The following is a 12,845-nucleotide window of genomic DNA, read 5'->3' on the forward strand; positions in this document are numbered from 1 at the left end:
TTGCCATCAGGGAAATACAAATCAAAACCACAATGAGATACCACCTCACACCAGTGAGAATGGGGAAAATTAACAAGGCAGGAAACCACAAATGTTGGAGAGGATGCGGAGAAAAGGGAACCCTCTTACACTGTTGGTGGGAATGTGAACTGGTGCAGCCACTCTGGAAAACTGTGTGGAGGTTCCTCAAAGAGTTAAAAATAGACCTGCCCTACGACCCAGCAACTGCACTGTTGGGGATTTACCCCAGAGATACAGATGCAATGAAACGCCGGGACACCCGCACCCCGATGTTTATAGCAGCAATGGCCACAATAGCCAAACTGTGGAAGGAGCCTCGGTGTCCATCGGAAGATGAATGGATAAAGAAGACGTGGTTTATGTATACAATGGAATATTACTCAGCAATTAGAAATGACAAATACCCACCATTTGCTTCGACATGGGTGGAACTGGAGGGTATTATGCTGAGTGAAATAAGTCAATTGGAGAAGGACAAACATTATATGTTCTCATTCATTTGGGGAATATAAATAATAGTGAAAGGGAATAGAAGGGAAGGGAGAAGAAATGGGTAAGAAATATCGGAAAGGGAGACAGAACATAAAGACCCCTAACTCTGGGAAATGAACTAGGGGTGGTGGAAGGGGAGGAGAGCGGGGGGTGGGGGTGATTGGGTGACGGGCACTGAGGGGGGCACTTGACGGGATGAGCCCTGGGTGTTATTCTGTATGTTGGCAAATTGAACACCAATAAAAAATAAATTATTAAAAAAATAAAATGGCCTTTGACCCATGTAACGGACTGTCACCTGGTCAACCCTCCCAAATGGCTCATAAATGAATTCCTTCCACCTTGTCCATGGTGCTTTTTGTGCCTTCCTTTCCCTTTTGAAGCCGGCTGCAGAAACCTGGACTCAGCCAGGTGACAGTGGGGTAGGCGAAGGGATGCGGAGATTTTATACTCAGCACTCTCGGGACCCCAAGAGATTCTTTTTATTTTTTTATTTACTTTTAGGATGCTTGGGTGGCTCAGCGGTTGAGCGTCTGCCTTCGGCTCAGGGCATGATCCTGGAGTCCTGGGATTGAGTCCCGCATTGGGCTCCCTGCATGGAGCCAGCTTCTCCCTCTACCTGTGTCTCTGCCTCTCTGTCTTTCTGTGTCTCTCATGAGTAAATAAATAAAATCTTTAAAAAAAATGTTTTTAATTATAAATAATAACCTAAACTATACTATATACTAGTTTTTTTTTTAGATGTTATTAATTTATTCATGAGAGACACACAGAGAGGCAGAGACACAGGCAGAGGGAGAAGCAGGCCCCATGCAGGGAGCCCCACATGGGACTTGATTCTGGGACTCGATCCTGGGACTCCAGGACCACATCCTGGGCCAAAGGCAGGTGCTAAACCGCTGAGCCACCCAGGGATCCCCTATACTAGTTTTTATTTTATTTTTAAAATATTTATTTGTTTATTCATGAGAGGCAGAGATACAGGCAGAGGGAGAAGCAGGCTCCCTATAGGGAGCCCGATGTGGGACTTGATCCCCGGACCCCAGGATCATGCCCCGAGCCAAAGGCAGATGCTCAACCACTGAGCCACCCAGGCATCCCAACTTTACTAGTTTTTTAAATGTATTTTAAAAAAGATTTTTTAAAAAATTTATTCATGAGAGACAGAGAGAGAGAGAAGCAGAGACACAGGCAGAGGGAGAAATAGGCCCCATGCAGGGAGCCCGACTTGGGATTCCATCCCAGGTCTCCAGGATCCGGCCCTGGGCCGAAGTCGGCGCTAAACCGCTGAGCCACCTGGGCTGCCCTGAAAATGTATTTATTCATTTAAAATAATCTTTACATTCAACATGGGGCTTGAACTTATACATCAAGATCAAGAGTCGCATGCCCTACTGACTGAGCCAGCCAGGTGTCCCTACACTTTACTATTTTAACCCTCCTTTTTTAGAGGTGGGGGAGAGGCAGAGGAAGAAGGAGAGAGAATCCCACACAGGCTCCATGTCCAGCATAGAGCCCGACATGAGGCTTGAGCTCACAACCCTGAGATCATGACCTGAGCCAGAATCAAGAGTCAGATTCTCATCCAACTGAGCCACCCCGGCACCCCTATTTTAACCATTTTTAACTGTATAGTGTTAAGTATATCCACATCATTGTAGAATAAACTTCTGAACATTTTCATCTTGTAGAACTGCAACCCTGTCCCCATTTCTGCCTCTCCCAGGCCCTGGTGACTGCCACTCTACTTTCTGTCTCCATGAATTTGACTGCTCTAAGGAACTCTTCTCAGGGAAATTATACAGTGTTTGTCTTTTTGTGACTGGCTTATTTTACTTAGTAGAATGTCTTCAGGGTTCACCCATGTAGTTGTGCATGACTGGATGGCCTTTTTAAAAGGCTGAATAAAAAAAAAGGCTGAATAATAGTCCATTTTATGGATATACTACATTTACTTATCCATTCATCTGTCAGTGTAGTGTTTAGCTTGGATTTTGATTCTGATCCAACTGGCCATTCTTTTTATTTTATTTTTTTAAAGATTTTATTTATAAATTAGAGAGAGAAAGAGAAAGGGCATGAGCAGGGGTGTGGAGGGCAAAGGGAGAGGGAGAAGCAGTTTCCCTGCCCAGCTGGAAGCCAGGTGTGGGCTCAATCCCAGGACACACCAATCATGACCTGAGCTGAAGGCAGACGCTTCACCGGCTGAGCCACCCAGGCGCCCCCGACTGGCCATTATTGAGTACCATCTGAATGCTGCCGACTGTCCTGGTGTCTTGGATACCCATTACTGAGACGTTCTTACATGGTCAGGAATGTAACACAGGCAGGTGGACACAGGTAGGGTCTTGTATTCTCCTACCTTCCTGTTGTTTTGCCAGAGCAGCCCTCAAAGGATTCCACTATGAACCTGTACCACTTTGATAAGCATTTAAAAAAATAAAAACTATTAAAAAAAGAATAAATGGATTTTGTAACTGGAAAAAGTTTAGAAACTTCAGCTTTATCTCATTTGGTCATTGTACCACCATACAGGATTTGCATGGTCCCTATTTTTCAGAGGAGGAAACTGAAGGATTAAGATCTAGAGGAGCGAGTGGGAGGAGGAAGGTAGGAGTAGGCTAGGAAAGTGAAGGGTGGCTCTGGGGCTCAGCCAGGAGTAGGATGAGTACCTGACCAAGAGGGAGTACTCCTATGTTTTATGCCCTAGGCACTTTGCTTGCCGTGTCCTAGTAGTGCAGGCCCCAGCTGGAGGCTGAGCCTGAGAGAGGCCTCCCCATGGCCAGCAGCAGTTGTCCACAGCCCTAGTCTAGGGTCTGACAGCCACCCTGAGGTGGGCTTACCCTGCAAGGAGCACTGGATTGGAAGTCAGGGAGTCCTCTGAGACTAGGCTCCCGGTACACCGGATTTGGCCTGAGAGCAGCAGAACACCAGGACCTGCTCAGTGCCTGAGTTGCAGGTACATTCTATGCTTGTCCCCTTTCTCTAGCATTTGATCTGAAGACTATTTTCAGTGTCCCCCAGAGGAGCCACCTGAAGGCGCTGCGGATGCAGATAAGAAGCCCATGGCCATGCAGGGCTTATGCAGACGCCTCATGCCTCCAGAAGGAGGTGTGGGCCACTCAATTGCATTTGAGACATCTTGAAGTTAGGAATTGCAGGTGGAGGTCTCAGGCCCACAGAGCCGTCTCCCCAGCTGCTTGCTGTGCAGTCAGGGGACTAGGAAACCTCTGTTCCCTGGGGCCTCTGCTGAGTCATAAACACATGGGACTCATTTCAACAGAAATACCCATTTGTTAAGTCTCAGGTGACTTTCTCAGTCTTTTCCACTTACATCCAGGACAGCCTCCGAGAATTTAGCTCTGGTCATGAGCACCTCTTTCCGAGGGTACTTCTGGAGAAGCAGGCCTGACCTCTCTTTGCCTTTCTCAGTTCAGCCCCCTCTCCCATGAATGAGTGGGTTCTGGGGGCAGAGACCCTCAATCTCCTCATCCTCCCACTCATCACATTGGGACAGAGCGCAGGTGTCCTTGTGTCAGGAGCAGGGAGATAGTAAGTGAGAATGTGGGTCAGCTGTATGGAGGGACAGGTGTTGAGTTATTTGGGGGCCGCAGAGGCAGAGGGATGTCTTGGGAGCCCGAGGAGTTGGCCTCTAGTCGTGTCCACTGTGAGCAGGCAAGGAACTCAATCTCTCAAGACTGTTTCCTCATTTATAAAGTGGCAGTAATAATATTTGCCTCTGGCTTGTTGAGACGATCAGATGAGAAGCAGGTGAGAAAGCACTTGACAAAGCATAAAATGTTCTGCTGGTGGGAGGCTTTATTTTTTACCTCTGAGGAATGGATGGCAGAGGAAAGAAAAATGTTGATACTGGGGAGAGGATGGTGGGAGAGAAAGGCATGGGATAGAAGTATTAGGGAAAAGATGATGAGTAGTTTGGAATTTATAGCTACTGAGGAGAAAAGAAAGGGGGAGAGGTAGATAAGCTGGAAAAAGTATCTTGGAGATACCTCTACCAAGATGGTATAGGGGACGGTATATGTGGTGTGTGTGGGTATGAATATGTGTAGAGTGTATATGTAGTATGTGTGGCCTGTGTGTCCTATAGAGCTTCCTCTGCCTCAGGCTACCCGTCAGCACTCTGTTCCGGCTGTGGTTAGGTAAGCTAGCCTGCGGCTGCCACCTGGTGGCTGAGCGTGGCAGGGTGTCAACCCCGAGTCTCACTGAGCCTGTGGTTTGGACACATCCTCTTCCAGAGTCTGATGCTGTCCTCCTCAACTATTTATTTATTTGTTTGTTTCTCCTCTCCCTGGCCTCTTTTCTACACCCTCTGATTCTTCTACCTCTATTCCAAAGGATGGTGGGTTTCTCCCTGGGTTCCCCCAAACTTCTCCAACATAAACGGGGGTGATAAGTCCAAGGCTGCCTGCCTCCTAGCACAGTGGTGAGGGTGAAATGGATGATAGGGGGGCTGTGAAAGGATTTTGTAGCTCTCAGGCCCCTTGTGAATGCCAGTATCAGTGTGACAACAGGTCACACAGTGCAGTCCTTCCTAATCAGGTGGCTGTTTGTGGAACAGTTCCTTTAGCACCGCTGAGGAATTTCTATCCTTGCCAGGGGTTTAGGCAGTGACTGGGTGATGGGGAGGGGTGGAGGATGTCCCTGGCTTCAGGCATTTCTATTCCACACAATACCCAACTGCTTTGTTTTTCCTAAGAAGGATTTTTATTTCTTTTATTTTTATTTTTTTTCTAAGAAGGATTTTTATTTTTTTTATTTTTTTAAATTTTTTTTTATTTTTTTTATTTATGATAGTCACAGAGAGAGAGAGAGAGAGGCCGAGACACAGGAGGAGGGAGAAGCAGGCTCCCATGAGGTTGTTAGCAGGGCTCTCCACCTGCATTGAAGCTGTGGTCCCCAGAGGGGTCTGGCATGGGGGGGTGGCATTCAAGATTTGATGGTTTAATGGTACACAAGCATTGGTCTCGTCAGACTCATCTGTGTAAAAATTCATACCCTGATGCTCAAAGATCTTAGTATCTTAGGTCTTGGGTTGGACTCAGGAATCAGATTTCTGTAAAGCTACTGGGAAGCCAGGTTTATAACCCCTTCTCTAGGCCATGGCTGGGATAGGACGGTGGAGACAAGGTAGCAGATTTCAAGGTGACGGGCTAGTGGCCTCACAGGAGAGGGTGGCTCTCAAAACAGCCTGCTGCCTGCACCTTATTGGATTAGGACACAGAGAGCTGTGTCTGTGCTCTGTGTTCTCTGTACTGACAGAGCTCTGTGGACTGGCTGGCCTGGCTTGAATGAATCATGGAAAAAGCTGTTTATTCACCTTCTTGGCCAAATATCACCAGAAAGATTCACTTCAGGAAAGAAAGCAGCTCTGTATCTATGGCAACATTTCCAAAAGTATGTCCTGGAAACATGAATTCAAAGTAATTTATAAACATTAATGCATAAATATTAATTTCGAATGTAGAGAGAAAGAAGAAGAGATAGTGATTCATGATCAACTCAAATTAAGATACACTGGTGTAAAAATAAATTGTTTTTTTTTTTAAGTAGCTATTCAGAGATTTTGAGATGACGACTTTCTAGGTGGGGTGGTGTTGCATTCAGCATTTCCCAAATGTGTTTTGGCTACGGAGCCCTTTTTGTGAACCATCTCTTCACCCTAGGGTTCTGGGGAGCATTAGTTTGGAAGAAACTTCTTTATGATTTCTACCTACTTCCAATGCAAAGAGAGCAAATCAGAGACCTCAAACCAGGCTGGCACTCTTAATAGGAGTCATATTGCGGGCAGCCCGGGTGGCTCAGCGGTTTAGCACTGCCTTCAGCCCAGGGCCTGATCCTGGAGACCTGGGGTTGAGTCCCACGTCAGGCTTCCTGCATGGAGCCTGCTTCTCCCTCTGCCTGTGCCTCTGCCTCCCTCTCTCTCTCTGTGTCTCTCATGAATAAATAAATAAAATCTTAAAAAAAAAAAAGTCATATTGCCCCTGAGCGGATGAAATTGGTTGCTAAAGAGTGAAACAGCCTTACCCTTTTTTTTTTTTTTTTAAGATTTTATTTACTCATGAGAGACACAGAGAGAGAGAGAGGGAGAAGCAGGCTCCATGCAGGGAGCCCGACGTGGGACTTGATCCCGGTCCCCAGGATCAGGCCCTGGGCTAAAGGCGGCGCTAAACCTCTGAGCCACCTGGGCTGCCCAGCCTTACTCTTTATATATAATGTATTTTTTTTTTTTAAGATTATTCATGAGAGACAGAGAGAGAGGCAGAGACACAGGCAGAGGGAGAAGCAGGCTCCATGTAGGGAGCCCGACACGGGACTGGATCCTGGGTCTCCAGGATCATGCCCCAGGCTGTAGGTGGCGCTAAACCGCTGAGCCACTGGGGCTGCCCCTCTTTTTTTTTTTTTTTTTTTTAATTTTTTTTTAATTTTTATTTATTTATGATAGTCACAGAGAGATAGAGAGAGGCAGAGACACAGGCAGAGGGAGAAGCAGGCTCCATGCACCGGGAGCCCGACGTGGGACTCGATCCCGGGTCTCCAGGATCGCGCCCTGGGCCAAAGGCAGGCGCCAAACCGCTGCGCCACCCAGGGATCCCTGCCCCTCTTTTTATATATAATGCACAGATATCCTCATAGTACATAAAAAGATACAGGGTATATGTTTATGGTATTAAATTTCATGGGGCAGGAAGCAGTTGGTGGTGGTGGTGTACGTACGTAATTGGTGTGTGTACGGGGGGTGGGGTGGGGAAGATGTCTAAAGAGGCTCCTTAGGGGATGCTTGGGTGGTTTAGTGTCTGCTTTTGGCTTAGGGTGTGATCCTGGAGTCTCTCTCTGTGTCTCTCCTGAGTAAATAAATAAAATCTTTTTTTTTTGACTTTTTAAAAAAAATTTATTTATGATAGTCACACAGAGAGAGAGAGAGAGAGGCAGAGACATAGGCAGAGGGAGAAGCAGGCTCCATGCACCGGGAGCCCGGTGTGGGATTCGATCCTGGGTCTCCAGATTCGCGCCCTGGGCCAAAGGCAGGTGCCAAACCGCTGAGCCACCCAGGGATCCCAATAAATAAAATCTTAAAAAAAATAAATAAATAAAGAGGCTCCTTAGAAGAGCAATGCTGGAGAATGCTGACAGACTTCTAGCCAGTCAGATTGGTATATGTACTGCTGAAGCGAGCACTAGCCAGTCAGATTGGGATGAGTTGACAGCTCTGCCACTGTGTGACCTTGAGGTAACTTGTTTACTTCTCTGAGCTTCAGATTCTTCACCTGGGAAATAGAATTTCTCATTACTTCATGAGATCTCTGAGCTTTACAGAAGATAGTTGAAAAACAGAGGCTACCGACATACCTTTAGGCCTGTAACTTTGTTATCCACCTGGGATTGCAGCAGCGTTGACTAATCAATTTGAGCTTCACTGCCTTTAGGCTATAGACAGAAGCATAAAGATACATGAAGCTTGGTACAACCAGGTCTAAGGAAACAGAAATGAGAAAATATTATTTTAAAGCTTGTAAGATAGGGGGTCTGCCGCGGAAACAAGATGATGAAGGGGATGTCATCGTTCGGAAAGCGTCGCAATAAGACGCACACGTTGTGCCGCCGCTGTGGCTCTAAGGCCTACCACCTTCAGAAGTCCACCTGTGGCAAGTGTGGCTACCCTGCCAAGCGGAAGAGAAAGTATAACTGGAGTGCCAAGGCCAAAAGACGGAATACCACCGGGACCGGTCGAATGAGGCACCTAAAAATTGTATACCGCAGATTCAGGCATGGATTCCGTGAAGGAACGACACCTAAGCCCAAGAGGGCAGCTGTTGCAGCATCCAGTTCATCTTAAGGATTTCAACGATTAGTCAAAATAAACGTTCTGGTTTTAAAAAGTAAAAAAAAAAAAAAAAGCTTGTAAGATAAACAAAAAAGCAATCTCATGGGTGGGGGGGTTGGGGGGCTGGACTCCTGCAAGTCAGAGCTGGTGATGAGGGGTAGCTGCAGCACCACCTACTGGGCGCTACGCTGCTCCCCTGGGCAGCAGGGTCCCAGACCCCTGGGGATAGCTACTTCATCTCGCAGGCCCAGCTTGCTGGGTGTCAGAGGTTGGGATCGACACCGAGGTGGGTGGGGCAGGCCAAGGCAGGAAATGTCTGATGCACCTAAAAATAGTGTGGGAGGGAACAGGAAACAGAAACTTTGGGCCAACATGGAAATGCTTTCTGAATTATCAGGAAATCAGGATTAAGAGCTGTGGGGGCAGACACCACCCTGCGGCAAAACTGCAATTCCCTGTGAGCCCTCTCTATGGAAGGATATGGAGGAAGTCAGACTTGGGATCTGGTGGGGAACAGAGACTAATTGGGATAGCATTAGGGTCAGTCCTTTGCTTCGTTACTAACACATAACTGTGCTCCCTTGATCTTTAATTGCATGGAGAGGCAGGTCTTTACTAGGGTGGTCTGTAGTCCTGAGTAACGGGGTTCTTGGGACATGGAACTTTGATTTTTAAAACTAGGAAAAGTCCTGGGCAAACTGATAAGTTGGCTACCTTGCACTTAACACAGGATATTTCAGTCTCTCAAAGTTTACTGCAGAGGGTACAGTCTTGCCTACACACAGCATCACCTGGGGGAGTTCTTAAAAAATCCCTGCAGGCCTAGGCTGCAGTCAGACCAATTAATTTAGATTTTCAAGGTGGGGTCCAGCCATCTGCATTTTATTTTATTTTAAAGATTTTATTTGTTTGAGAGAGAGAGAGTGCACACCAGAAGGGTGGGGACAGAGGGAGAGAGAGAAGCAGACTCCCCACTGAGTGGGGAGCCTGATGTGGGGCTTGATCCCAGGATGCCAGGGGTCATGACCTGAGCTGAAGGCGGATGCCTAAACTGACTGAGCCACACAGGCGCCCCCAGGTATCTGCATTTTAAGAAACTGTCCAGGTGGGTGGTTCCTGTGTGCTGCCAAAGCTGAAATCGTGGCTTTATTGTGTATTTTTTTAAAAGATTTTATTTACTTATTCATGAGAGAGAGAGAGGCAGAGACATAGGCAGAAGGAGAAGCAGGCTCCATGCAGGGAGCCCGATGTGGGACTTGATCCTGGGTCTCCAGGATCACACCCAGGCGGAAGGTGGCACTAAACCGCTAAGCCACCAGGCTGCCCGGCTTTATTGTGTATTAAGCATCACCCGAGGCCTGTTTTCCAGGCTTCACCACTAGAGATTCTCAGCGCATGATTTTTAGTGGAGGCTGGGGACATTTCTCTTAAAACAAAGTCAGGGCACCTCGGTGGTTCAGTGGTTGAGCATCTGCCTTTGGCTCACGTCATGATCCTGGGGTCCTGGAATTGAGTCCTGCATCAGCCTCCCCTCAGGGACCCTGGTTCTCCCTTTGCCTATATTTCTGCCAATCTCTGTGTGTCTCTTATAATGAATAAAAAAAACAAAAACAAAAAACAAAAAGAAAGGCCCAAACCAAAACCAAAACCAAAACCAAACCTAAATCAGCAGTGATAACTCATGCAAGGGTTCCTCGGGGCATACTTTGAGAAACACTGGCCTAGATTCTTATTCTCTTGTGGATCTGTTAGCTTTGAACAGAAAGGGTTGTTCTGATCAATCAAAACATTTATTCAACACCTACATACTGAAGGACTATAGGAGTTCCAAAGATGACTCAATTAAGGTTTTTCTTCTTCTTCTTCTTCTTTTTTTTTTTTTTTTAAAGATTTTATTTATTCATTCATTCATAGAGACACAGAGAGAGAGGCAGAGACACAGGCAGAGAGAGAAGCAGGCTCCACACAAGGAGCCCGACATGGGACTCGATCCAGGGTCTCCAGGATCACGCCCTGGGCTGCAGGCGGCGCCAAACTGCTGCGCCACGGGGACTGCCCAAGGTTCTTCTTCTAAAGGCAATTAACTTCTAATGAGCAAGACAGATACACTTTAGGGCAACTGGTGACAGGTCATCCCTAGGGGAAAAAATCTAGGATTGAACCAATGAACAGCATTGGATTGAGCACCAGAATTCCTGGGCTGTTATCATGACCCTTATATTAACGAGCTATGTGTTCAGTCCTGGGAACATGATCCCCTTTTGCTCGTCTTCATCTTCCTTAGCTGTAAATTGCAAGGTTTGGACAACCTAACTTCTAAGGCCCTGCATCATCTGAGCCTTACTGTGAACCATATTGTTTGGAGGGCAGAGTATGTAGGGCTCTGTGCAAGCATGGGGTTGCTATGGGCAAACTCCTTGTATTCTGCGAGTAGGTAATAGCACTTTTTTCTAAAAAGAAAATGGGTGCCTGGCTGTCATGAGTTCAGGCTCCACATGGAGCACAGAGCTTACTTAAAAAAACAAAACAAAACACATTTGCATGGGGAGAAGAGAGTTAAGTCATAGGGTCCCATGTGGAGCGGGAAGACCTAGGGGTGTGCCTGGGTTGACTGTAGCATTTGTGCAGATGGAGAAGGAGAGAACAAAGCCTTCCAGCGGCTGTATTACATTGCTAAGGGTGCCATAACAAAGTACCACAAACTGGGTGGCTTAGAAAACAAGTTTTGGGACAACTGGGTGGCTCAGTAGTTGAGCATCTGCCTTCGGCTCAGGGTGTGATCTTGGGATCAAGTCCCACATCGGGCTCCCTGCATGGAGCCTGCTTCTCCCTCTGCCTGTATGTCTCTGCCTTTCTCTGTGTCTCTCATGAATGAATAAATAAAAGTTTTTTTGGAGATCAAGGTGTGGGAGCATGCTCCCTCAGAAGGCACTAGGGAAGGATCTGGTCCAGTCCTCTCTCCTAGCTTCTGATAGTTTTTTGGTTTGTGAAAGCATAATGCCAGTCTTCACATGGAATTCTCCCTGTGTTCAGATTTCTCCTTTTTATAAAGTTATCAACCATATTGGCTCGGGGGTCCAGCCTGCTCCAGGAATGACTCACGTTAACTAATTATATCTGCAATGACCTTACTTCCAAATGAGATCATATTCTGAAGTCCTAGGAGTTAGGACTTCCACACAGGAAATTTGGGGGCACACAATTCAACCTGTAACAGTGGGCATGCACTAGCTGTGACTGCTAAACAGATTCAGTTACTGAAGAAGGCTCAGAGGCCCAAAATGATAGTGCTTGCAAACCTACAATTTATTACAGCATAGCAACATCATCAAAGTGGAGATACCATCACAGCCAAAGGCTACTCACAGCAAGGAGCCTGGAGAAGCCAAGTCCCAGCTCCTGTTGCCTCCCTCTGTTAAGGTCCATGGCAGGGAATGCTCTTTTAAATCAGGAACCACCAGTACTACTTGGAACACTTCAGAGCCTCAGAGTTTTGGCCCCAGGCTTCTTATAACTTGTCAGGCAAGCATATTCTCCCTATATAACCACCTCCAAACGGCAGAATCTCTGATGGGGAGGGTGGGGTAGAGGAGGTGGTGGCCAGGCTCAGCTAGACCAGGTGCAAATCATCAATCTCATTGCTACTAAAGCACACTTCTGACAAGCTGGTACAAACCACCCCAAACTCCTCCAGGGCATTGTTACAAAGCAACGCTGTTAATCAGTGTGCTCCTGTCTCAACCAGGGTCAATCCCTGGTGAATCCCAGACCTGCTGGAATTAACCCTCATTGCCTGGGGGTGGAGGGCGGAAGGAAATCACACAAGTAACCCTTTTCACTAGGTACTGAGTTCCTCCTATATTTTAATATGTGTTGAATTCATGTGGACCTCAAGGATAAAAATCTGAGGCTGTTTGAGAGGCCAGGCCGTTCTGTTTCCTTTGTCACTGGCTTTGGTTTAGGCGCTGGTGGTTTAAAATTTTTTTATTTTATTTTATTTATTTAAAAAAATATTTAATTTATTTTTTCCTGAGAGAGAGAGAGAGAGAGAGAGAGAGAGAGAGAGAGGCAGAGGGAGAAGCAGGCTCCAAGCAGTGTCTCCAATCCTGGGTCCTCAGGATCAGGCCCCGGGCTAAAGGTGGCGCCAAACCACTGACCAACCAGGGCTGCCCTATTTTTATTTTATTTTATTTTTTACTAATCTTTACACCCAAAGTGTGACTTGAACTCATGACCCTGAGATCAAGAGCCAAATGCTCCTCTGACTGAGCTAGCCAGGCACCCCTGGTGGTTTATTTTAGTTTTAAAAAGATTTTATTTATTTATTCATGAGAGACAGAGAGAGGCAGAGACATAGGCAGAGGGAGAAGCAGGATCCATGTAGGGAGCCCAATGTGAGACTTGATCCTGGGACTCTAGGATCATGCCTTGGGCTGAAGGCAGGTGCTAAACCACTGAGCCACCCAGGTGTCCCTGTGCATGTTTTTTA

At 46.8% G+C, this 12,845-nt stretch overlaps 1 protein-coding gene across 1 annotated transcript; it reads left to right on the forward strand.

Annotated features, from left to right (window-relative positions):
* Positions 1–8,057: 8,057 nt before the first annotated feature.
* LOC121474792 (60S ribosomal protein L37-like) lies at positions 8,058–8,429 on the forward strand. Its single transcript, XM_041727900.1, has one exon. The coding sequence runs from the start codon at positions 8,075–8,077 to the stop codon at positions 8,366–8,368; it is 294 nt and encodes a 97-aa protein (XP_041583834.1). The 5' UTR covers positions 8,058–8,074; the 3' UTR covers positions 8,369–8,429.
* Positions 8,430–12,845: the final 4,416 nt, after the last annotated feature.

Source organism: Vulpes lagopus, chromosome 13 (genome assembly GCF_018345385.1).
Source record: "Vulpes lagopus strain Blue_001 chromosome 13, ASM1834538v1, whole genome shotgun sequence".
Lineage (NCBI taxonomy): Eukaryota > Metazoa > Chordata > Mammalia > Carnivora > Canidae > Vulpes > Vulpes lagopus.

Excerpts from the sequence above, each read along its gene's own strand:
- LOC121474792 (XM_041727900.1), top strand. The coding sequence starts at position 8,075 with ATGATGAAGGGGATGTCATCGTTCGGAAAGCGTCGCAATAAGACGCAC.